The 26,349-nt window shown below is 44.3% G+C and overlaps 1 protein-coding gene across 5 annotated transcripts in view; it reads left to right on the top strand.

The window, feature by feature from the left end:
* The window catches only part of kst (spectrin beta chain, non-erythrocytic 5 kst), a 57,536-nt gene that overhangs the window by 19,864 nt on the left and 11,323 nt on the right, over positions 1-26,349 (top strand). For 4 of the 5 annotated variants that reach the window (XM_031989832.2, XM_031989830.2, XM_031989829.2 and 1 more), the window contains exons 2-8: positions 2,931-3,181; positions 3,779-3,946; positions 20,797-23,904; positions 23,982-24,298; positions 24,364-24,741; positions 24,818-25,483; positions 25,563-25,848. In XM_031989832.2, the coding sequence (XP_031845692.1) occupies positions 3,062-3,181; positions 3,779-3,946; positions 20,797-23,904; positions 23,982-24,298; positions 24,364-24,741; positions 24,818-25,483; positions 25,563-25,848 (5,043 nt within the window). In that variant the 5' untranslated portion in view covers positions 2,931-3,061. Of the gene's footprint in view, positions 1-2,178; positions 2,223-2,930; positions 3,182-3,778; positions 3,947-20,796; positions 23,905-23,981; positions 24,299-24,363; positions 24,742-24,817; positions 25,484-25,562; positions 25,849-26,349 lie in introns of all 5 variants that reach the window. The other variant, XM_031989833.2, reaches the window with a different exon arrangement.

Raw genomic sequence — 26,349 nt, 5'->3', positions numbered from 1 at the left:
ACTAATAGCGAACGATTATGCGGGACGCGCCATTTAAATTGCATATCACCGTGGACAGGTTTTAGGCGTGCGCGACAATCTACCGAAACTTTTCACTCGGAACAATTGTATGCAGATTACAGGCGAGAAGAACTTGACCGACCAACTTTTCCCTCCCTCGAGATTGCATTATTTATAGTGTTGCCCGTTAAAAATCCGTTTCCTCTCCGTATTTCTTGAATATTCCTTACCGAAAGAAGTTGATGAACGGTTATTCAGGACCGGCCGCTTCGACGCCTTCAGCCTGTACCGTTTAATCAAGCAAATAATGGTCGATGAAAAAAATTAATATTTGATCAAGATTTATTTTTCCACTTCTTTTTTCTCTCTCTCTCTCTGTGCCTCTGGTTCTCGTCGCACGATGAAAAAGTTGATGAACGACGGTTCAAAGTCAGCTTACTCGATGCTTCGATCTTGTACCGTTTAATCAAGTGGAAGTAGTTGACAAAAAATGTCTGTTTAATGAATATTTACCTGACAATATTTTCTCTTCTTTTTGAGAAGTCGGAATTTATGCTCCGCGCGGAGCCGCGTCGCGGTCCTCGGTTTTTTGATCGAGGTTGACTCGGGGCTTCATTAAGACCGTGAAAAAAAGGAACTCGTTTGGAAGTGTTAAGTCGCACGGATGTACGATTCGCGAAACACGTTTGTAAAATCAGCCTTGGAACGGTAACAAGCTCGGCCGTGTTCCGGCGCGGATATTCCGCAAGTGTGAAACGTGAGCCGAATTGATCGTGTGTTATCAATTAAAGGAGCCCTCGCGAATTCCTTTTCGTGTCTCATAACTGGGCAGCAGGTTCTTATGCATTCATCAGGAATTTTAAAGAGCAGAGTTGCATAGAATGCACAATGCCAGAAGACACAGAAAATATCTGATGTGTGCTGCTGTTTATCATTCATGTCAGGAATAACTATTTTTCATCATGTTCTAATTACATTTTGAAAAGTGTGAATTTCTTGGAGTCAGGAAACTATTCACAAACGTTGGATATTCCATTCGAACTGTATCTCCTCACAAGTCCTCTTACTGCCCTCGTAATCGAAGAATTTATCAGTAACCCTACTAATCTTCTCAGATATGTTTATAATTCATGTCAGGCTATTTTTCATTATGTTCGAATTACATTCTGAAAAGTGTGAATCTTTCGGAGTCAGAAAACTATTCACAGATGTTGAATATTCCGTTCGAACCGTATCTGCTTACAAGTCTTCTTACTGCCCTCGTAATCGAAGAATTTATCAGTAACCCTACTAATCTTCTCAGATATTATTGTATTCCCATTGTGCAAGGGACCGAGGAATGTGAACGCGCAGGCAGCGCTATCGAGAGCACTCGATCACGAGCGACCTCTTTGTCGCGAGCAACGTTTCCCTATTCCTAGGGCTCAAACGCAGCATTTTCCAGATAGCGTATCGCGACGTCGAGATTGCGGAAGCTCGAAATAGTCCCGATAATTTAATATCGTGCTGCATGCTTCCTTTCTCTTTCATCTAGCCCGTTGTTCTTCTACTCGTAAACTTTTCCCATTAATACAGAACAAATTACATCCCGGTAAATTGCATTCCCCGCCGGAGATTGTTATTCAATCCCCGTCCAGATAAACTCTCGATAACGTCTCCTTTACTTTAATCCGAGTCCCACGACAATTCTTTCGTATCTCACGATAAATTCGTAACGGGAGATTCTCCTCGATGACCCACCGGATTTAATTAAAAACGTCGCGCTCGAAAAAAAAAGAGAAACAGCTCGAGCAAATCGTAAAAGACGAGAATCCGCGCGATCGGAGCCGCGTTTTTCGGCTCCGGCGAGGATTAACGAGCGAAATTGACGGAAAGAAGGGTCCTGGTGTGCGTCGCGACACCTTGTAAAGCGGCGTTCAACATTTCCGAGCGGGTAACCCGGCGTGGCATTAATTAAAAATCCTGATTCGTCGCGGAGATTGTATTTGGCTTGTAATTTTCACCGTCTACGCTGACGAAATGAAATCGTCAGCCGTCCTACGGCGATAAAACACGCGTGTAGCGTAAGTAAGAAGCAAGTGCCGGTGCTTTTGCTCCGCGATGACTCGGTGGGATCATTGTCCACGGTTTACTGTCGCGATTGGCGGACGTATTGGACTTCCGTAAAATTTTTTCCAGCCGTATAAGAGCAGACCGACAGCCGGATCAACGTGGACGTGGACGTGAGTCGCTTGTTCCGTCGTGACGCCGGGAAATATCGATGATTTGCGGAACCGAGTAAATCATTCTTCCGCTGAAACAGCATCTTTCTTCTGACGGCTGCGAAATTACTTCACTTAGTGGTTCTCAACTTGATTTGGAGTTTTACTGTGAAATTGATTTTTAGATTCACTGGATCATTGGTCTTTTGTTCAAATGATTAGGGTATATCTACTTATATCTATAGACCAAGTTGAATATAGTAATCTAGTACATCAGTATCTAGCTACAAAGTATACACGAGAGATTTATTAAACAAAATTTGAAAAATTGTGAATATTGAAATTATTACAGAACCATCTGTGATTGAAGTCAGTTAACACTAGAACTACCGAGCATTTAATACGATTAATATGCAATTCCCATAGAAATTGTAACAATAGATTATTTTCAGTTTCTTCAGACATTCATTATAGTACTCAAATGAAGCTATTTATTTTTAAGATCATTTCGAATATTCAATGCTTCGAAGATATCAATAATTGCTAAACGAAAAAATCGAAACCAGTCATTTTAACTGGTACAGTAGTTCTAGTGTTAAGAACCAGTGACGACAAATGTTTCACCGTTTATATTCGGTCCCCCTACTTCCGTTTCCGTCGAGGATGTTTATGTGTCGCCGGATTTAGTTGAGATTTGTTTCTAATTTAAGGGAAATGTTTGACTTTCAGGGGCGCAGTATGTGCCCGGCGCTGGGCTTGGCGCCGCACCCCAAAACAGGACCTTTAACCTCGAGTACATACCGAACTATCCGCCGTCGAGAGCCGACCGATACAGGGGTGGTCCTGACATACAAAAGAGAATGACTCAGAGAGAGGACGTGCTGAAGTTCGAGCAGGGCCGCATTAAGGCCCTGCAGGAGGAACGTCTGCATATTCAGAAGAAGACGTTCACCAAATGGATCAACTCCTTCCTGTTGAAGGTAACGGTTCATTTCGGAAGTTGACTAATGTACACATGACGAGTTCCAGTGAACACTTGATAAATCTTGACAAATCCTAGTGAATTTCTTATGAACACTAGTGAGTGTCTGATAAATCTTAGTGGATCCTTGATAAGTTCTAGCAACTCTTGAATCAATTCTAGTGAATTTTCAAAATCATTTCGAATATTCAATCCTTCGAAGATATCAATAATTGCTAAACAAAAAAATCGAAACCAGTCATTTTGACTGGCAGTTCTAGTGTTAACCCTTTGCACTCGGAAGTTCTTCACTAGAAATATTTTAACATTTCCTGATGAGATAAAATCGATATTTCGTGAAACTTAGTCGATGAGAAATCACGCGTACATCGAGGAACAAAGCTATTTTATTTGAATATTTCTCAAAATGATGCGTTATAGGAAATGTAATATTAAATATCAAATTTTATAGTTTTACTGTATGAAATCAAGTGGTGAGTCACCTCTCGAGTGCAAGGGGTTAAATCTTTGATTAATTCTTCTAAATTCTTCATAAGTCCTTTCAATCGATATGTCCTCTAAATTCTAATAAATTCCTGATTCATTCGGTTCTCAGGCACGCATGGAAGTGGACGACTTGTTCACGGACCTGGCGGACGGCAAGAAGCTACTGAAACTACTGGAGATCATTTCGGGAGAACGATTGGCCAAACCGAACAACGGTCGCATGCGTGTGCACAAAATCGAGAATGTGAACAAGTCGCTGGCGTTTCTTCACACGAAGGTAGGATTCACTTGAAAAAACTTCTTCGGAACTGATTCAGATTCTAAAACGAGAAAGTTCTAGAGCCTAAGAAACTGATTAAGACACCCTCGATCGTGAGTAATCAACGATCGCCGTAGATCACTAGTTAGCGAACTTAATAATTTCGAAAGTCATGAGCCAGCGACAACAACATTGCATCAGCAGGGGATAATGAAGCCAGCAAGATTAAATCTCTTCATTCAAAGGATTCTTAAAGTTCCTCGCTCGCTTCGGCTTCATTCATTATGTCGATAGGTCTAATTGTTCGCTGAGGACAGGCTGGAAGATAATTCTCACGCTTTCACGATTGTCCCAGCTCCACTCTCAGCTGACGTTATATAAGGGACACGGGTTGCATAAGAGAAAACTGAAATTTTCTCCGGTCCGCGGACTTTTCCGCGAACATTAATAAACGACTATTAGCCAGCGATCGATCGTCTGGTTCGTCAACCATGGCTGCACCTCGATTTCAATTAGTTTCGCGTACAGTGTGTCCCAAAGATCACCTCCACATCGAAAATCTATGGCACTTCCGAATGCAAATGTTGCTATATTAAAAAACAAAACAGTATGATCGAAAAATATTTTCTTTCTCGGTTGCTAGACATTTTCCCGCGACGAACGGTTAAATATTCCGCTTGTGCAATAATTCCTCCGTTCTTCCGTGCGTGTTCTCTCGAGCTGCGTGCGCCGTACAGTTTCGAGACGTCCTACGTGGACGCGGAACTCCCCACGAAGACCCGCAAGTGCAAACTCCCCGTGAATGGCCTCTATGCCTCGTAGCTTATGACATAATAGTTTTATGCACGGTGCATACGCTCGCTATAACACGTTTATGCACCGGCCGGGCCCAGAAACCGGACAGGGAACGCATTACCGGGCCGAAAGTAACCGGTAACGTCGATAATTCACGTCTATCTTCGCTCGTAACTCGATATCCGACTCGACGACCCGTATCGTAACTCACATCGAACGATTCTTCGAGGGAAAAGGTACGAAACTTCGAATACAACATTTTCCCCCGCGACGCTCCGTTCGCGAGGAAATCATCTTCGAAAGGACGAAAGTCGCTCGTGCGCGCGCTTTCGCACCGTTCGCTTCGAGCTTGATTTATTCGATGACGAACGCCGACAGGGAAAAATCGCACCGCCGACAGAAAAATCGGCATTTTTCGTTGATTTCTTTCGTGTTCTGCCAGACGGTGTGAAATGTTGAACCAATCGCGCAGGAACTCCGGTGGAATGAAAGGCGAGACGGCGGAACGTTGACCAGTCGTCCGACTCGTTTGTCTCTGTTCCCCGTTCGATTTGATCGAGAAAGAGAGACAGGCTCGTCATCGGATTCTCCTGTTACCGGAAGCGACGTAGACCCGTGTCCCACGTCTCGTTCCCTGTCTCACGGTCTCACGTGTTCCAGATCGAAGCACGTTCCGACGTTAAGTTACTCGATTTTCCCATTGCATCGACCTTAAGCGGAATTCTCGGGAATTCTTGGAAACGTTGAGTCGTTCTCGTGTGTCTTTTACGCGGCGATCCGAGATCTACAGTTCTCTTATAAAACGGTGGACGTGTATGTTCGCCATTACAAATCGATTCGGGAACATTCAGTTGTTATTCCGTTTAACACTAGAACTACCAATCAAATTGACTGGTTTTGATTCTTTCGTTTAGCAATTATTTGTATCTCCGAAGCATCGAATATTCGAAATGATCGTGAAAATAAATAGTTTCATTTCAGTACTATAATGAATGTCCGAAGAAACTGAGAATAATCTATTGTTACAATTTTTATAGAAATTGCATGTTAATCGTATTAAATGCTCGGTAGTTCTAGTGTTAAAGGCAAATGGAGACTCACTCTCGGAAGAAGGGTAGCCATTTTGTCGCATCATAGAATCTCCACTCTCCGTAAGTCTTGCGAAGAAATTCTACGTTATATTTGATTAAATATCCTCTATATATATATTATAATTTCACATACTTACGTAACCGCATATGTAAATTAACGAATAGGTAAATTCTAAATGAACTAATAGTCTCCGATAGATCAAATTGGCACAGCTCTTGTGAAATTCAGTACTCCGTTACTGTTTCCTGGATTTCCGTATCTACCACTATTCTCTTGAAAGAACACTAGAAGAGCGATATTCCTCGAACGCGTTAGAAAACCGGCGACGAAATCGGCGAGCGCCGTTTCCGTGCCAAGAGAAAAGCAAATAAAAGAGCCGGCTGGAACGTTTTGAGCATCGCTTTCGAGTACTTTCGCGGTTTTCCCCGGCTTTCTAAGCGGCGGCCGCGCGAAAAGTCGCCGATACGCACGCGGAATGCCCGCGGCCGGCCAGGAATCACCTTCCAGAAATAGCCGTGTGTCCTTTCGAGCACCGGGCCTGCGAACGCGTGGACAAACGTGACGGACACAATAACACCGATCGATGATCGATTCCATCGGTGGATTCGGACGCGGGATTGGGCGTGGCTGTTGCCACGAGTGCTGGCTCTCAGCGCTATTACCTCTTCAGTTTTAAGCTGGCTCTCGAGAGCAACGATTCCTCTTCGGTACCCGATGAAGCCGTTATTTCGGTTTGAAGCCACTAATTTTTCGGTGAAAGATCTCGCTCAGCACCGGGGGAATTACAGAGCGGCGAGTCGTCCGATTCGCGTGAAATTTGAAATATGAAATTCGCAATTAATCATTTGAAACTCATTTGAAATTTTCAGCTTGACAGTTAACTCTTTGCACTCGAGAGGTGACTCTCAGGCACCTGATTTGATGAAGTAAAATTATAAAATTTGGTATTTAATATTGGACCGTGTATAATCGGCGCGTGAAATATTGGGATAAAGAAGCTTTGTTTCTCAATTTACTTGTGACTTCTCTTTGAGTTAATTTCAAAAAATATTATCTTCGTCGAAATTTGGAATTCGGAATTTGAAATATGGTTACGAGCACTCGACATCATTTATAAAGTTTTAATTAGGTGTATCGTATATCACGATCCTTAAACTGTTCAATTAAACAGCGTTGACGTTTTTGCGGGAAAAGAGCATAATCCATAACGGTTTAACACTATCCACGGGGGCAATGCAGAGGTCGGCAATTATTCAGACATGGGAAACATCGAGGAGTAATGTGAATTTAATGATACAACGTTCGAATGACATTAGGAAAACGACATTCCAGCGGAAAAACATCTATAATCGTCGATGATCGTGACTAATCGATCGGATACCGATGGAGTGCGTGGAAAGTTATTCACGGAAAGGACACGTCCCGCGTGTCTTGTATCGCTACCTAGCCGCGTTACGTGATCCGCGACAGGGTTACGTAAAACATCTCGCTAATCGCGCGGAAAAAGTGTAAAATACGCGGACGCGAGCTTGGGGAGCAATTAAATTTACCCCGGCACCGGCAGACCCGTGCGCACTTTCGATAGTCGATACAATTACGCCGCTGCAACGCGGAATTATGAAACTACGAAACGCAAACAAGCCACCGCACGGATAAGCCCGTGACAAATTGGACGTCGCAGGGTTAATATTTCATTCTTTCGTTCCGTGAAACCGGAGTTTTTCTCCAATTTCCCCTTACAAGACGCCATATTACTTTTTACCTGACCGATTAATCTTCTACGCCAATTACCAATCAGTCGTCTACAAAAATACGTATAAATCCCGTTTAATTAAATTGAATGCCATAGAGGTCACCGGTGACCAAATCGAATTACTATAGTTCACTCAATTAAACCATTATTTGAAAACATTTCTATATTATGAATAATGCTAACTAATGTGGTGATATTCAGCTAGATGAACCTGCAATAATAACAATGCAATTCAATCGAATGATTTGATACCATATTTTCTCCATTTTCTGCACTTTGCTCTATGAAATCGTGGTGTTCAATCAAATTGAATTACTATAGTTCACTCAATTAAACGATGATTATTTGAAAATATATCTATATTACAAATAATGGTTACTGATGTGGTGACGTTCAGCTAGATGAACCTGCAATAATAACAGTGCAATTCAATCGAATGATTTAATATTCCATTTTTTCCATTTTGTGTATTTTGCTCTATGAAATCGTGCGGCATTCAACGTGTTAATAACTCGCAGCGAAATGCTTCGTAAAAAGGAAGATATTCGCGTCGAATACGTAACAATTAGAACTCTGTATCGCGACGATAAAGATAAACAGATGAGAGCTAAACAGATGAAACTTGCGAAAGCTTAGAACGTTTTCTCGTGAACACTAGAGCGACGAATTTCATTCTTCCTTTCTCTGTTCTTTTTTCGTTAACTGTCGAGTGAAAGAAAATTTTCCAATTTGCGATCCGGCCGTAAATTTCCGCAAACGGCAATAAAGTAGAGCAGGCCGCGACTGTAAACAATAAGTGGCGTGGAACGGCGGAACAGCGATAACTAAAAGAGAAGCTCGGCGACGAAAATGGACACACCGTTGGCTCCGTTAGAAAGAGGCTGGGGCCGCGTCCTTTGGTTTTACGATCGTTTCGCGATGCTGATGGCCCCGATGGCCGTTTCGCGATTCCTACGGGGGAACTCCCGCTGCTCGGTGCCACGGGAATCGTAAAATCGAGGAAACTTAGTTGTGGAGGGAGGCTGCGTTCCGTACGGGACGTTCCAGAAGCGGGGACTGGTGTTAATCGACGGACAAAACGGCCGTAAAATGGACAAAAGTGTCTTCATATTTCTGCGGCCTATTCTAGCGGACATTTAATTTATTACAGTTACCTTTTATTGTGCCTTATAGCGTGCGTTTAATCGAATGCTCGGTTAATTACGAACGATGCGAGAAAATCGCCGTAAAACCGGCAAAAATGTCTGTTTATTGGGGTCGTAAATTTTTGTAAACGTCCGTCGGGTTCAACGTATCCTCCTTTTTGAATGATGTAATTGGTCTCCTCGAAAGCCTGGTTAATTATGGATGAAAGGGTGGGTCGATTCACGGCGCGATCGTTTCGAAATGTTCGCGTAACCTTGGAACGTTCAGTAGGGATTTAAAAAATTCGTATATCAATGTTTCATCTTGTCATACCGATTTCCGGGCGAATGCTTCGAAAATCTGCGTAGAGTATCGATGAAATTTTCCTCGATCGTCTCAAATTCGTGCTCGCGCTTTTGCAACACCCTGTACTGCTTTCTCTGATCAGCGCTAAAAAGAGAAACCTGGGAAATGCATACGAGGTCACCGGTATAAAAACGTGGTTAACTCGGAAACCAAATATTTATCGATCCCCCACGGTATACATATTAATTTTTCATCGTGCGGCGTGGGAAATCGGACCGCGAGCTACTCAGGAACCGATCAGTCGAACTGCGAAATACTCTAGATCATTACCGCATGTTTAATTCATCGCGAGATCGTTCGCGAAGCCATACAAATTCTCCCGCGATCCAGTTTCTGCGTGTGTGTTCCTACGTATACCTGAATCTACGCGAATTTTGACGGTGCAGTAATCTTCTGGGAATAATTAGCGGGCGTCGGTCTGACTCGGCGACTAAAATTAATCGCTGAGTACACGACGATACGCGGCCGATCTCCAATTTTCGGGCCGCGCTGTTATCAGAGCTATTTGCAGCCATGATGCGACATCAATTCGCGAATCGATAAGGCGCTCGCATGCTCCAGTTACTTTGTTTAGCCAAACAATCGCTCCGTTATCGCCGATTCCGTGCCGCGAGCCAGGGTTATCGTCGGCGAGCGGTGGTTTTTGCTTTGCGACAAATAATCCGACGCCGCCGTCCCGATTCCCGGTTTCCTTCGACGATAATTACGAAGAAATGTGAGTCACACGTCTCGTCGGCGTGCACTTTCACCGAAACTTATAGTTTAGCCGGTACAGGGCGATTCGAAAGGCAGTCGCCGATCGCATTAATCTAAAACAGCAACGGATGCTGTGTAGATCGTGAGCGAAAAACGTTCTGCCGTTTATAAAGTCCACGTAGAAAGTGTGAACTCGAAATTCCCGAAACTTTCTTATTGATTGAGTATCGTAGATATGGAATTGCCAGTTTAGAAATCATGATCCCAAATATTCTTTAGCATAAACATTCCACATCGCTTGAACCATTAATTCAGGTATTCTCTATACTTCGTACTGTGTCGATACAACATGGAAACGAAGCCAGCGACTCAAAAATCGGCAGATGCCGCAAAGAGTCTATCCGAAGAGGTTCCAGCGTTCCCATCGACTCTTGCTTTCGTCCCGAGAGAGGCGAGGCGTCGTCGAAAAATATTTCCTCGGGGCAAGATCGAGATCTAGCGCGAAATGATCTACACAGAGGCAACGTATCTGCCGTCTGGTTTCATTTCACATCTGCGGGACTCACGGTCTAGCAAGTTTCGCTTCGGTCGCTGACCCTTCTTTCTCCCTCGGTCCCTCTCTCGCGCGGTCTCGTTCTCTCTCCTCCTCTCTTTCTCTATTTCTTTGATCCTGCTTCCGTTCTGTCCTCCTCGCAGAGATTTATCTTGTCGCCGGCGTCGCCGTTCTCGCGGTCGCCGTTTCCGATCTGCGTGTTCCTACGATTCTCCTCCTTCCCAGCGCTCCTTTCCTCGTTTCGACGCGTCGGGACCGTCGTCCGGCGAGAGATGAAGAAATACAAGTGGTCTTAAGCCAATTAGGTCCCCGAAAGATAAGTACCTGCGTTCGGGAGTCCGCGGGTAACGTTTCACAACGGCCTGGAGGCTCTCGTATCTTAAGTGTCGGCCGCAATAAAGTCCTCGTTTATTGGCGCTATATTAAAAAACGTGCGCGCGCGTAAGCTCCGATCATTTTCAAGTAGCGTGACGGAGCGTGCCGGTTTCGCGTTGATAACCGAAACGTCCTCGCCCGGGTGTAATATTTTCCACTCGCATCAGCGAGATATCTTTATTAACAATCTCCGGATACATCCGACCGTCCGTGAATTCCGAGTCGCTAACTTTATCGCATTAGTCTCCAACGAGGCGACCGGGACCTCACCGCGACGGCTAATCCTTTAATTCCTTAAACAAACGACGAGTTCAGGTTCTAGATTTTCGATGATTTCGTCATCTCACGATGAGACACCTAGAATCTCTACTGTTCTCTTCAACATTTAATCCTTCAGTTCTTTGCTCAAACAAAAGATTCCACATCCTCAAAGCCAACTTCTTATCGTTCCGCGATAAGGCAAGCTCTTTGCCTTAATCCTCCCCAAAGAAACCATCGAAATTAGGACCATCTCAGAAGTTCCATAACCTCGCAGCGGAACGACCACGGGCCCCTGAGCCGTGCGCGACACGTGATCGGTTGATCCTCTAAGTGAGCGAGCAAACAAGTCTCCTAGATCATCAGGGACAGTTGACCGGAGGCGGTACAGGTTTAACGGTGATGCGGACAGGCGGTAGCCGGCCGCGATTCCTTAAACGATGACGAAACGCCGGGAATCTTTCGCCGGTGGTGCACGGCCGCGACCAGGAATGTCCTTTCGGAGTTGTCATTCGCGTGCCTGCGATCCACATTCCGCAATCCTGCCAAGAATGCCGGTTGTAAACGACGCCGTAGGAAAACCGCTACGCGGCCGCGAGTTCGAACAGGCCGAAAGAGAAAGAAAGAGAGAGAGAGAGAGGGAGAGAGGGAGAGAGGGAGAGGGAGGGAGGAGGAGCGAGAGAGGCCAAGAATCCGCGGCCGTGGATGAAAATTGCCGGCGCGGCTGTTCGCGGATTTCATGCCTTTCAACGAATCCCCCTTGTTCATCCTTCAGCGTTCCCAATGGCTTGTTTTCACTTGTGTAACGTTGATTTATGGCTGGCCTAGCCTGGCCACTTAATGGGGGATTATTTCACGTTGCGCGTTCACAATCGAAGATGATGGACCTTTTTGTCAGATGAATCGATGGCGAGTCGATCATGTGGTTAGGCAGAGAATAGGGAACGAAGGCTGGGAATCTCACTTTCCTTGTTGGACCTGTCTCTGTATCTGTCCATTCACAGTCTAATGAGATCTCCTCTATTTAGATTGCTATGAATACACCGTTTAGTAGATAGGGACACTATTGTGGAGGTTCCTAGAGACTTGGAGATTAGTTTCTTTGCGATTCCGTGTAATGATCCCACGTATCTTCAGGTAGATCTAGTAGTTGTAATTGTGAGCTGAGAATTTTTAATCCTTTGCACTCGAGAGATGGCTCTCACTTGATTTGACGCGGTAAAATTATGAAATCTGATATTTAATGTTGAACTTTGTACAATGGTGAAATATTGAAAAACAGTTCCTCAATGTACTTATGACTGTCTGAGCTAGTTTCAGAGAATATCGTCTTTCTCCCTGACAAATTTAGTAGATATAATTGATCTGTATAGTCGTACACATCATGGTTGCATCAAACGAATGCGGTTTTCAGTGGAATCTACGATGTGTCCCTCGAGTGACGTTCATTCCCGAAATTTCAACGAGTTTATCTTCCACGAACACGGCCACCCAGCAGTAAATTACCGGTTAAATGGCTGTAGCCAGTGTATCTGGCGGTTCTTGCGCGGATAGAAGCAACATTGTAGTAGTTAACGCTGGAAGAAATGACCGTTGGGCAGGCGAGCGTACTCGTGACGGTGAACGTTGATCGTAGGAGTCGCATTCCACGCTAAATACATTAAGAATGCTATCCCCATTCCTCAGTCGGCTTCGCGGAGCCTGTGCGCCACAGTCTCTGGGCGCTATTGCAACCCCGCTGGAATTAATTTCCGCGAACGTTTCCATTAGCGCGATGGGACTCGCGGTTCGCCACTTGAATCCTCTTTTAACCCTCTGCGGTCCGAAGTGCTCTTGGTTTCTCACTTTGAGGTTCACGTCGACGTTAGTTCATTCGATTACAGCTTAACACTTTGCCAACCGAATAGGATCTCCCACTTTTCATTTAGCAACGTATTGCCTTTTATGTTTATCTTTTCTTTTGTTGTCTAGTAAGTCTTGACGTGGGATTATTTGCAATTCATCGAATACGGTTCTTGTTTTTACAAAACATAGTTTTTAAATTAATTGAATCAGTATAATTGAAGATAATCGGGAAAGGTTGTAGTTATAGTTCTTTCTAGGTCGCCTAAGTGTTAATACGACGCTCTATTTATTTATTCAAGAATATTTGGGAGTCATTGTAATGTTACCTTTGAATGGTACAATTGTGATACTACAAATAAATATAGAAAAAATGGTTGAAACTCGACATAGTACTGCTAAGGGTTAAAGGCTTGGGAGACACACCACCGGATAAGCGAAGGTCGTATCGCTAAATCAAAGCAAACTGCGTGATTATTTATCGACAAGTGTCCATAGTTTGAGATTGAGTTGCCAAGATATGAACTTAGCGCCTATTGTGCTAGCGACCTGTAATCAACGGTTACTTTCGATAGTAATTTCCTCATTCAACCGTTGATAGCTTCGTTAGCAGGTTTTGTTCGGCAGGGGAACCCCCACGAGGTTCACGGTGTTACCAAACTCGTCGAGTTACTAACACATACCTTCACGTTGCTCTAGTAACATTCTTAGAGGACTGATAATCTTTTACTATTTACGTATTTATTTCTTGAAAGGCATGCCGATACTGAAAGCAGACTTCCTGCTAACGGATCAATCGTCAACGCAACCGATAACGGTGCACGTAATTACGGGAAACGAGTGAATGGATGATCCGATAAGTATTGCGGACACGGTATCAGTTAAGGACATCGGGTCGCTTCAGTAGGATACCAGGAACAACCTGTTCAACGGGAAAATAGCGCGCGAAGAAGCCACCGGCAGATATCCCTTCGCAGAGCTAATTGATCGACGAGTGTTTGTTTTTGCCTCGCCTCGTATTAGCCATGCGATCCTGTCCCGCCGATACGGATCTCGTTAATTAATTTACGAGGAACGAAATCTCGATTCCTCCAGATACGTATACAGACTGTTTACTGAAAAATTATCGCGCGGTCGAGACAATAGACTCTCTTACATTCTCCGATCGAGATTAAGCTGCCATAACCGCTCTGAGTACATAGAATTCCCCGGGAATCAACGCGCGATGCTATAGTGTAACTAATCTACTTTCTCATCAGGAAAAGAGAGCTATAAACCGCTTTCCGAACTCGAGTTTCAGCCGTTTCCATCTAATTGAAATAAAGATTTACGATCGGAAGGCAATTAAAAGAATGCGCTGCCAATGAACGTAATCTCTATTAAAAACTACGGCGAAAGCCCTATCCTATCAACAGGAAACCACTGCGTCATCCCGCAGTCGATAAGCATTTGAAGTTTCATGAGTTTCTGTGAAACTCAAGGGCGCTAAGTGTTATACGTGAATTCGATTGATCCAGATTGCTCGATCCAGTTTTAACGACGACTTTAACGACCAGTGTCACGCGAGCGTGATTCCTCCGGTAGAATCGGCCCGGTTAGCCGGGCAGCGCGCTCTTAACACGATCTAATCAACGAGGGAAGGTCTGTCGATCGTCGTTCTCGTTAATTCTCGTTGCCGGCAAAAAGGGCACCGCTCCGGCGCCCGCTGAGAGCCACTCTCAGCTCTCGATGCGCCCCGTGGCCCGCAACAAAAAGCAATTGGCGGCGAGGAACGGGTACCGGTTATTTAACGCCGTTGCCTTTATGCCACTTATCGGGCCGGCCGTCTCGTTGCACGAGTTTTAACTGTACCCCACCTTCTTTCCAGTTGGTGTAACAGTACCGTCATTCCCGTCTTACTATGCAGCCCGTGGGCTCATTCATTATTCATACGCCGAGCTGATACCCCCGGCTCATAACGTGAGCGTATGCAGTCCGGCCGGCTGAAAATTCGAAGGTTGTGATCCCCCGGCCGGGTTAACGGGTCGCCGCGCGTATAGGTACGAGAGTTCGGCGCCGATCGACCGCCCATAAAGATAATCGTCCGCGCTTCAGCCTCGGCGAACGACTTTTTAAATGACTCCTTTGTCCCGGCACCTTCGATTCATCACTTGCGTTTATTGACCCGCCATCTTGCCACCGACGCGTCGCGCCGCGGCACTTGATCCTCTCGTTGCCGATGATGAATAAGTAATTCATTGGCTCTCGATAGAATCAGTTTTTAGTCCCTTTGCGGACGAACGTCGACGTTTTGGAGATTAGATGTTCATATTGGCAACACTGAGTCGCGAACAAACGATTCAATTACTAAAAGTAATTCATTGGTTCTCGAGGGAATCATTTTTTAGTCTTTGCGGACGAACGTCGACGTTTTGGAGATTAAATGTTCATATTGGCAACACTGAGTCGCGAACAAACGATTCAATTACTAAAAGTAATTCATTGGTTCTCGAGGGAATCATTTTTTAGTCTTTGCGGACGAACGTCGACGTTTTGGAGATTAGATGTTCATATTCGCAACGCTAAGTTGCAAAGGAATGATTTAATTACTAAAGCTGAAGGTCAGTACGTGGTTTTCCTTTTCCAATTATCTGAGCAATCGATACATAATTTAGCATCTGCTGACGATTTTCTATATTTTAAAGAATCTTCAAAGGGTTAATTGTCTTTGATCGTTAACCCCTTGGCCTATTTCTTTCTCAACTCTGATCGACACTCTCTTGTCATTAAGAATTTATTGGAAAAAGAGAAAAATTCTAAGCATATGTTATGCCTATATTTCCTTTTAAGTATAATAGTTGAGGAATAATATTTAGTGCGAATTCGAATGAACTGAGTAATATACATATTTGTTGAATCATGTTGAAGGGGTGTTCTCAGAGCAGACGAAGCACGGTGGACTAGTTATTAAGAGAGTTCTCAGGTTATTTCGCTCGTATCTCGTTTAATGCGATCGGTTTCTAATTATTGCTCGGATAGAGCAATTTACTCTATCAATTTAATCTGCACTCGGACACGTTTACTGGCGCAGTCGCAGATTGGAAAGCTGCCAGGATAAGTGGATATAAATCTCCTCTTGATAACCAGGGTGGCGCATGGGGTTAGAAGCGGGGATTGAGTGCCGGCAACAAGTTGGACGTCTATATATCCCTTAATACCCAGTTCTGACGGGGATTTAGGTGCTCGACGTCCGCGCGGCTACCTTACTCTGTCGCGCGTTTTACCTTGAAGGCATACCTTGACCATACTTATCCGGCAAGTATGATTGCGGTACTTCGCGTGATAGAATCGTCACCGCATCCGATCGCACGGCGGCGTCATTCACTTATCCGCCGATCGGCTCTTCCTCCGGTAAACGTTAACGACGCTTGCTCCCCGTGTTTTAATGATAAATTAGGGATAGGGTGGCGAGAGGGAGGAGGCTGGAATGATGAACGAGACGGTCGTCCAGTCGACGCCTGCCACGACGGTCCATTATGCAGATCGAGGATCTGTTATTATCGAGTGATCGCCTCCGATACGTTACTGCGCTTCGCCGCCGTTAAGCGTACAACGTGGACGCCGCTGCGAATTATGCGACAAGAACCATGACGTTACCGCCGTGTAACGCGTGTCCGTTTGTTTACTTCCAGATAATCACGGGAATCCAGAACACAAATATTGATTCCGAAACACGACTCGCCTGATTCCGTAACGCCTCGAGCGTTTGCTCGTTAACCCTTAACACGTTAAGCGCCATGAAAATCTTAAGCGTTTTCCCATAGAGTTTGTCTTTTGTAGCAAAAAAAAGTAGGAATACTTATGAATTGTTTGGCGTTGCAACGTTTATGTTACACTATTATCAACTTAGTTGCCTTATTAAACATTTTTATTTCACATCGGTTGTCTTGTATGTTACGATTGTTTTTTAGTCATTCGGAAGCGTCAGTCACCAGTAGCTGACATGGCGCTTAACGTGTTAACAGTCCTCGAGTCTGACTCGACATTCTATTTTATCGCAACCTCTACCTTTAACAATTTTTTCTATATATATTTGTAATGTAAATTGTACCATTTAATTACTCTCGAAAGTAACCGTTGATTACATGCCGCTAGCACAATAGGCGCTAAGTTCAAGTCTTGGCAACTCAATCCCAAACTATGGACACTTGTCGATAAATAATCACTCACAGTTTGCTTTGATTCAGCGTTGTGACCTTCGCGTATCCGGTGGTGTATTTCCCAAGCCTTTAACCCTTAGCAGTCCTTGAGTCAGACTCGACATTCTATTTTATTGCAACCTCTACCATTAAACAATTTTTTCTATATATATTTGTAATATCACAATTGTACCATTTAACACTAGGTTTACGGAACGCGTGAAATTGACGCATATTGGATTTTAGAAATATTATTTTGTAAATGTGTACGCCGGTTTTGATTGATGCGATCACACTGACGTGTACTACAAGTACCTACTATCAAATCTCCAGTTTCCACAATTTAAATAAACGAGCAACAATTCTTTTAGGAATAATAGAATGAAGTGTACAATAAATGCTCGTAAACCTAGCGTTAAAGGTAACATTTCAATGAGTCCCAAATATTCTTGAATAAATAAATAGAGCGTCATATTAAGTAATTGAGTGAACTAACATCGACGTGAACCTCAAAGCGAGAAACCGAGAACACTTCGGACCTCAAAGGGTTAATAATCCAAAGATACATACTGGTTCCTTGGAAGGAAAAACTATTTTAACACGTTGAGTGCTACGTCAGTCCCTAGGGACTGACAGTGAACTTTCCGTTCAAGCGGCGTCAATCCCTGGGGACTGACAGTAGACTTTTCGTTTGGGCGGCGTGGATTCTAGGGACTAACAGCGAACTTCTCGTTTGGTCGACATCGGTGCATGAGACCAGCATTTTATAGGGTTAAATTATTAATGACAATTAAAAAATTTACGTTAAAATTTAGTGTACTTCCGTGGCTTTTTCAGACTGATCGTTTCTTGGTGTTCGCACTTTTGTCTCTCTGGCATTCCCCACCCCATTATCTTATGTTTATACATTGTATACATGTGCATTGCCTGCACCATTGTCACAAAAAAAGGAATCGTCTGTTGCGCTGCGTTGCACGGTCTAGTTTAGCGTTCGGCATCAAATGCTCACGCGCTGCCGCCTGAGCGGAAAGTATAGCAAAATCGGCGCCGCACTCAACGTGTTAAGCCCGATCGTACTGCTAGCCGACGATGTTGAAGTTTTCATTCGAATTCATTATCCGCACTCGCAAACGGCGATAAGAATGTTTCGTGTTCGAATTTCCCGCTGTACGAGGCGTTTAAGTTTCCCACCGGTTCCGGACGAATAGTGCACTTCGCGGATAAAGTACCGATCGTGCTAGTTAGGAATTCGCAGTTTAACAGCGTCCGTGCATCACACGGTTCGCGAAGGATGACAGGATTTATTGTAACCCAAGAGTGAAATGTCTTTTACTCACTGCAACGTGTTTCTCACTTTAAAACTGCATCGTCACGTGCCAACATCGCCCAATGCACTCAAGCTGCGCTCGTGTTTACCTACTGTCGATGGGGTTTCTTTTGCATTCCGCGAGATGTCAGCCCCCCCTGAAAAGAACAATAATTTTCATTTCGCCGCGGCCTTGATAGACCGGCACAAGTGATCGGACGGCATTCCAGAAGTCGCAAGAACGTCGTGCCTTGGGCACGCACTGCGATTGAATATAATAATACGGCGAATTTGTTTGTTGGCCCACGAGCCTCGTTTCGAACCTCAATCATTTGTTAGACCTTGCGCGAGCCAATGCAAAACTAAATACTATGTTCCCAAATTTCATCTAGGAATATCGTGTACCCATTATTACGCATCGCTGTTATAGAATAAACAAGTAAAGATCGTCTCATGTAACGTTTATTTTTATCCTAGAACGGCTTCAGATAAAAAACCAATGAAATAATCCATAATGTTCCCAAATTTCATTTAGGAATATCGTATACCCATTATTACGTATCGTTATTACTTATAGAATAAACACAAGTAGAGATCGTCTCATATAACGTTTATTTTTATCCCAGAACGGCTGCAGATAAAAAACGAATTAAATAATCCATAACTAGTCCAGCCTGGTAACTGAAAACAATAGCATTGCGGTGCCTTGTTGCTCTTGTTTAGATACGCCCGATGACATAACACGCTGCACACTGTGTAATCAGAGTACACTAATGAGGATAGATAGTCTAGCTTACTGCACCTGTTTCCTTATTACTGATGGTAGCAGTATCTTAATACATTACACTCTTCAAGCGGTGTATAATCAGGTGTGGCTAATGGCCCCGACAGTGCATCCACTTTGTAATCCATGGGGAACCTGTATCTTAACGCTGAGCCCTTCCTCAGCATATTACAATGAGTGCAATCTGATTATGCGAGTGATCTCTACTACATCTTCATTATTGAATACGATGATCGAAGTATATATCCTTCCACGTGACGTGATTAATATTGATCAGCAGCATTTTATTCAACCCTTCGCGCTCGGAAGTTTTTCACTAGAAATATGCAACACTTTCCGATAGGATACAGACGATCTTTTTTGAAACTAATGAGAAAACATATATGAATTAAGAAGGAAAGTTATTTTATTTCAATATTCCACGCATCGATGCATTATACACAGCTTAACCCTTTACACTCGAGAATATTTTTCTCAATACATATTCATTATTTTCTGATGAAATTTCAATGATACTTTTTGTAATTAACGCAAAGAAATACCTTAAATAAATGAAGTGACAGAACTATTTTATTTCGATGTTCCATGTGTTCGTACATTATATAAAATTTAATATTGAATTTTCAATTTTACAATATTCTTAGGGCAAATCGAATGGAGACTGGAAGGCGCTTCTCGAGTGCAAAGGGTTAATATTATATATAAGACTTTATAATTTTGCTGTATCAAATCAAGTGACTGAGAGTCACCTCTCGAGTGCAAAGGGTTAATAATTAACCCTTTGCACTCGGTAGTTTCTCACTAGAAATATTTAACATTTTTCGACGAGACAAAGACGATATTCTTTAAAGCTAACTCGAAGGGACATTAGAAGTTATTGAGAGACAAAGTTATTTATTGCAATATTTCACGTATCAAGACATTATACAAAGTTCAACATTGAATATCATGTTTTATAATTTTACTGCGTCGAATCAAGTGGTGACTGAGAGTCGCCTCTCGAGTGCAAAGGGTTAATAATTAACTTTTAATTTGTCTTTTCTATCATTGATCCTTAGTGTTTACTATTATGGTAGGCTTTTCTTCATTACTTTCCTTCTATTGTTGCACGAGCTAAGACAATACAGCCCGTTCCTGACTGTCAGTGGCCATATTATCATACAGCCAAGGCCGACTTGCACTTCTTACTTTTCACATGACGCAACCAGGCAACGCATGCCCATTTTATCATAGCGAGATACTCATCCAACATACTCTCACTGGCAGCCGACTATTAAAACCCGGTGTTTACGCAACGATACCAATGGACAGCCGCGCATTCCGCTCTTTTACTTACTTCTCCACGCGCGTTCACACACGTGCACGATGGAATGCGAATATCATTGTACCAGAAGTCCACCGATCCCTTCCCATAAATTCTGCGAGTGCATTATGCGGTTGCATTCACCTGATCCAACTGCTGGGAGAGATCTCCGATCGAACGGATGCGCGGATTTTAATGAAACGCACGAGGAGAAAAGTCTAGGGGCCAATGAATATTTCATTGCGGATCATTATTTATGCCAGTAAACTGATTGGAATCTCTTTATAACATCTGCGTGAACTTTCCCCTTTAGTTAACGATCTTCCCCGAGCTATCTCCCGATCACCTCGGCGATCACGTTCCGCAGAACTTCATTAATTAGATTATTCCTCGTTGAATTCTTCCTGTTTCGTTATTCTAATCGCGAACGTTACGCTTGCAGGTCCGCCTGGAGAGTATAGGAGCGGAGGATATCGTCGATGGGAATCCCAGGTTGATATTAGGTTTGATTTGGACGATCATCCTGAGGTTCCAAATTCAGGAAATTGAAATTGACGTGGACGAGGAGAACGACAGCAGCGAGAAGAAGTCCGCCAAGGATGCCCTGTTGCTTTGGTGTCAAAGGAAAACGAACGGGTATCCTGGAGTCAACATCCAGGACTTCACCGGGTCCTGGAGGAGCGGCTTGGGATTCAATGCGCTCATACACGCTCACAGACCAGACTTGGTCAATTGGTCGGAGTTACAACAGAATAAAAATATTGACAATCTTAACTATGCGTTCGACGTTGCCAATTCCGAGCTTGGGATACCACGATTATTGGACGCTGAGGATGTGGACACGGCGAGGCCCGATGAGAAATCTATCATCACCTACGTTGCGTCCTACTACCATACGTTCGCCAGGATGAAAAACGAGATCAAGAGCGGCAAGAGAATCGCTAATATCATGGGACAAATGATGGATGCCGACAAAATGAAGATCCATTACGAGAAGCTGACCACCGACCTCCTGGAGTGGATCAAAATGAAGATAGGCGTCCTAGAGAACCGTAACTTCCCGAATTCTCTGGAAGGCATACAGCGTGAACTTCTGGCGTTCAAGCAGTACAGAACAGTGGAGAAGCCACCAAAGTACAAAGAGAGATCGGAGATCGAAGCTTTATACTTCCACATAAACACGCAATTGATATCTTTGAACCAACCAGCGTTTACACCTCAAGAGGGCCAATTGGTGCACGACATAGAGAGGAACTGGGTGGAGCTGGAACGAGCCGAGCATCGTCGAGAAGTAGCTCTCAGAACCGAACTTCTCAGGCAAGAGAGATTGGAACAACTGAACTACAAATTCGAGAGGAAGAGTGTCCTGCGAGAAGGTTACTTGAAAGAGATGATTCAAGTGCTAACGGACCCAAGGTACGGCAGCAACTTGGCTCAAGTGGATGCCACGGTGAAGAAGCACGAAGCTATCAGCGCGGACATACTGGCGAGAGAGGAACGTTTCCATGATTTGACGAACATGTCGGAGGAACTGGTTAGAGAGAACTATCACGGCATGGAAAGGGTTCGCGTCAGAGAACAGGAAGTGCTGCAGAGGTGGAAGGAGCTTTTGGCTCTGTTGGATCATCATAAGACCAACCTGGTAGCTTTGAGTTCTCTGATGAGTCTGATGAGGGAAATCGACACGACGTTGGCTTCGATCCAAGAGCTTCAGCTGTACTTCCAAAGCACAGACGTGGGTCCGCACTTGTTGGGAGTCGAGGATCTGCTGCAGAAGCACAGCTTGCAGGAGCTGCAGGTCACAGCTTTAGGGGAGACCCAGAGGAGACTCGGCAGACAAGCAGCGCAACATCTGTCGCAGCCGCAGAGCAAAGAAGTGCCACTGCTGCAGCAAAAGCTGGAGATGCTGAATCGAGCCTACGACGAGCTGGTGGAGTACAGTAAGGAGCGTAAAGCTCGTCTAGAAGACGCTAGGAATTTCTTCCACTTCCTCCAAGATCACGAGGACGAGGAGTCCTGGTTAATTGAGAAACAGAGGATCTGCAAGGCTGGGATCTCGGCGAAGGACCTGCGCGCTGTAATATCCCTGCAGCAGAAGCACAAGGCGCTTCAAGACGAGATGAAAGTTCGCAGGCCAAAGTCTGAACAACTGTGCGACGCTGGGAGAAAATTGATCGCCGATGGCCATTCGTCGTCTCTGGAAATCCAGAATCGCATGGACTCGCTGCAGGAACACTGGAAGGTCCTCGAAGAGTTGGCAGCGTTAAGGAAGAAGCAACTGGACGACGCGGCTGAAGCTTTCCAGTTCTACGCCGACGCTAACGAAGCTGACTCCTGGATGAATGAGAAAATGACGCTCGTCGCTTCCGAGGATTACGGCGTGGACGAACCCAGCGCGCAAGCACTGTTGCAGAGGCACAAGGACCTAGAAGGGGAGCTGAACGCGTACAAAGGCGACGTACAGTCGCTGAACATGCAGGCTGAGAAACTGATCAAGTCCGGCATTTCCACTCTGGAACTGTCTGCAGATCCGGAACCCGTCGCCGAAACTGAACAGGAAGAGTGGAGCAAGGAAATCAGATTAGTGCCTCAAGACGAGTGGGTCGACGAAGTCGTGGAGAGGCTGGAGCCTAGAACAGTCCTCGAAGACAGGCTGGTGCCGCAGGTGAAGAGTCTCTATCCGTTCAGCGGGCAAGGTATGCACATGGTGAAAGGTGAAGTAATGTTTCTGTTGAGCAAGACAAATCCGGACTGGTGGAGTGTTAGGAAAGCCGACGGCACTGATGGATTCGTACCAGCTAATTATGTTCGAGAGGTTGAACCGAAGGTGATACAAGTGCAGGTGAGGAGGCCCGAGAAAGTCAGAGTGACGCAGAGGGTGAAGAAGACGAAAATGGTGAAACAAATGGTGCCGGTTAGGAGGGTGAAATCCATCAAGTCCACGGTGAAACCAATTAAGAGGAAAACCGCCAGCGACGGCGACAGCGTTGAAAAACGACAGAAGAAGATTAATGACACCTACAGCGAGCTGCAGGAGTTGGCAGTGAAACGTCACGCATTGTTAGAAGACGCTATAAGACTCTACGGCTTCTATCGCGAATGCGACGACTTTGAGAAATGGATTAAGGATAAAGAAAAAATGCTGAGGGCCGACGACCCGCGCGACAACGTGGAAACCGCGAAAAGAAAGTATGAGAAGTTCCTCACCGACCTGTCAGCTTCTGGGAAACGCGTCGAGGCGATTGATGCTGCTGTGGACGAGTTCGTCAGGCAGGGTCACAGTCAGCTGGACAAAGTGAAAGCCAGACAGAGACATATCCATCAGCTTTGGGATCATTTGAACTGGTTGAAGACGCAGAAGGAGAAGAGCCTGGAAGGCGCTTCGAGTGTGGAACTGTTCAACAGAACTTGCGACGAGGCGCATGATTGGATGCTGGAGAAGATTACTCAATTAGACACGGCAGAACTGGGGCCTGATCTGAAAACTGTGCAGGCCCTGCAGAGGAGACATCAACATTTAGAGAGGGAATTGGCGCCGGTTGAAGAGAAAGTATGTTCTTACACTGTAGCTTGTAAGTTTCGTTGACAAGATAAGCTATGAATTAACTGTAATTTTGGTTATTTTAGGTCAGAAAGGTAAATCTGTTGGCTAACAGTGTAAAGAGTTCCTATCCGCACGAGCTGAACAACGTAAATGCCAGGCAAAACGAAATCAAGGAACTGTGGAATCAAGTCCAGACGAAAGCCAAGGAACGTAGGTCCAGATTAGAGGATGCAGTGGGTCAACAAATCTTCATGAACAGTTCGAAGAATTTGATCAATTGGGCAGCAGACGTACAGGATACGATGAAGGTGGAAGAGTCTGTTAGGGATGTAGCAACTGCTGAGCAACTCAGGAAGCAGCACATGGAGCTCGGAGAAGAAATAAAGACGCGAGAGGACGAGTAAGAACAACACATTGCTCTAACAATTATGAATTCTTTTATTTATCAATTTCGTGTATGTTCAGATTCAGGGAAGTCGAAGAGCTTGGGAACCAATTGTTACACCGCAATCCATCCCTGGTTGATGTCAGTGAACGTTTGGACAAGTTGCATGGGTTATATCAAGCTGTGATATCCGACTGGTTAGCAAAGAAAGCCAGACTTCAGCAATGCTTGGAGCTGCAACAATTCAATCGCGAAGCGGATCAAATCGAAGCTACCACCAGCTCCCACGAGGCATACCTGGACTTCACTGACTTAGGGGAATCCCTGGACGACGTTGAAGCTTTACTGAAGCAGCACGAGAAGTTTGAGAACACTCTGCAAGCGCAGGACGACAGGCTGAAGGCGTTCAGTGACACTGCAGATAAACTGATTGCTCAGAATCATTATGATACAGACTAGTGAGTGTCTCTTAGATTGGTAGATGTGTCCAGAGGTATTAGAGGATTAGTAGTGTAACCAATATATTGTTCACAGCATTAATGACAGGAGGAACCAAGTTCTGGCTAGGAGGATGGCAGTCAAAGATGCTGCGCAGCGTCGTCGAGCTGCTCTGAAGGCATCAGAACATTATCAGCAATTCTCGGCAGAGGTGGACGACTTACGCGATTGGCTGGGTGATAAAATGAAGACTGCGTCCGATGAAAGCTACCGTGATTTAAATAATCTCGAGCGAAAACTCCAGAAGCACGAAGCTTTTGAAAGGGAGCTAAGAGCTAACGAAGGACAGCTGAGGGCAGTGAATAAAGCTGGTAAAGCTTTGATATCCGAAGAGAATTATAGATCAGACGACGTGGGTGAAACATTGAAGGAGTTGAATGATCAATGGGACAGACTAGTAGCCTTGTCTCTGGAAAAAGGTCGTAGGTTGAGACAAGCAGCCTGTCAACATGGATATAACCGAACGATGGAAGATGCTAGGTTGAAACTGGAAGAAATAGAGAATTGCTTGCAGAGCAAACAGGTTGGAGTGGATCTGAGAAGTTGCAAAGAATTATTGAAGAAGCATCAGACCCTTGAAAGCGATATGTGCCAATGGGAACAGAAAGTCGATGATCTCGTCGCTATGGGTGAGGAAATGGCCCATGAGGGACACTTCGATGCTGCTAACATACTGAAATCTAGCCAAGCGACTCAAAGAAAGTATGTACTCTTTAATACGTTGCGACTAATGTTAAAGTACTGTTGAAAATTTCTTATATAAGTCGATTATCTTCTGTAGGTTCCGTAGCTTGAAAGAGCCAGCTAAAAAGAGACGAGAAGCGTTGGAGGAAAGTTTGCGGTTCCATAAATTCGGCTTCGAACTGGATGCAGAGTTGCAGTGGATAAAGGATCATCTTCCTCAGGCATCTTCGACCACTCTTGGACAGAATTTGCACCAAGCGCAGACCCTGCACAAAAAGCATAAGAAACTTGAGGCTGAGATTGCCGGACATCAACTTATGATAGATAAAACTCTAGCTTCTGGGCAGACTTTGATTGATCAAGCCCATCCTGAGAAGAAAAAGGTAAACATTTGCATTGTTGAAGTGTAGACAGATACCTTTTGATAGAAAAAGAAGTATATGTATCTTGTTTGTTGGCTTTAATACAAAGGTTTATAATTTTTGCACAGTTGGAACTGTTAGAAGAATTGTGGGTATGCTGAGGTAAGGTTGGCACAGATGCATGGATGATGTTGTCTTAGTTGAAACAATAACATACTAAGATGTTGTTAACATGATTTTTTTTTTTATTTAATTCAGATACTGATGGATACAAAATATTCTGAATGTTAATAGACCACGAGAACTTTGTAGTATTTATTGTGAAAGAAACATGAGATTTCTTGATGCATGCATGTGCTTCTCTTACAACATTTAGGGACAATGGAGACTCCGATTCACACATGACAATTTCATTAGAAACAGTGAAATTTTCTTTAATGCGACTAATATGTATTCATTTTTTAGCTGTATATTTTCTTTTAAATGTTTACTATTTTTATTCGTTTTTTAATATAATAGTAA

Source organism: Nomia melanderi, chromosome 1 (genome assembly GCF_051020985.1).
Source record: "Nomia melanderi isolate GNS246 chromosome 1, iyNomMela1, whole genome shotgun sequence".
Lineage (NCBI taxonomy): Eukaryota > Metazoa > Arthropoda > Insecta > Hymenoptera > Halictidae > Nomia > Nomia melanderi.
The sequence above is the reverse complement of the archived record's forward strand: the minus strand, read 5'-3'. Positions and strand labels throughout refer to the sequence as shown.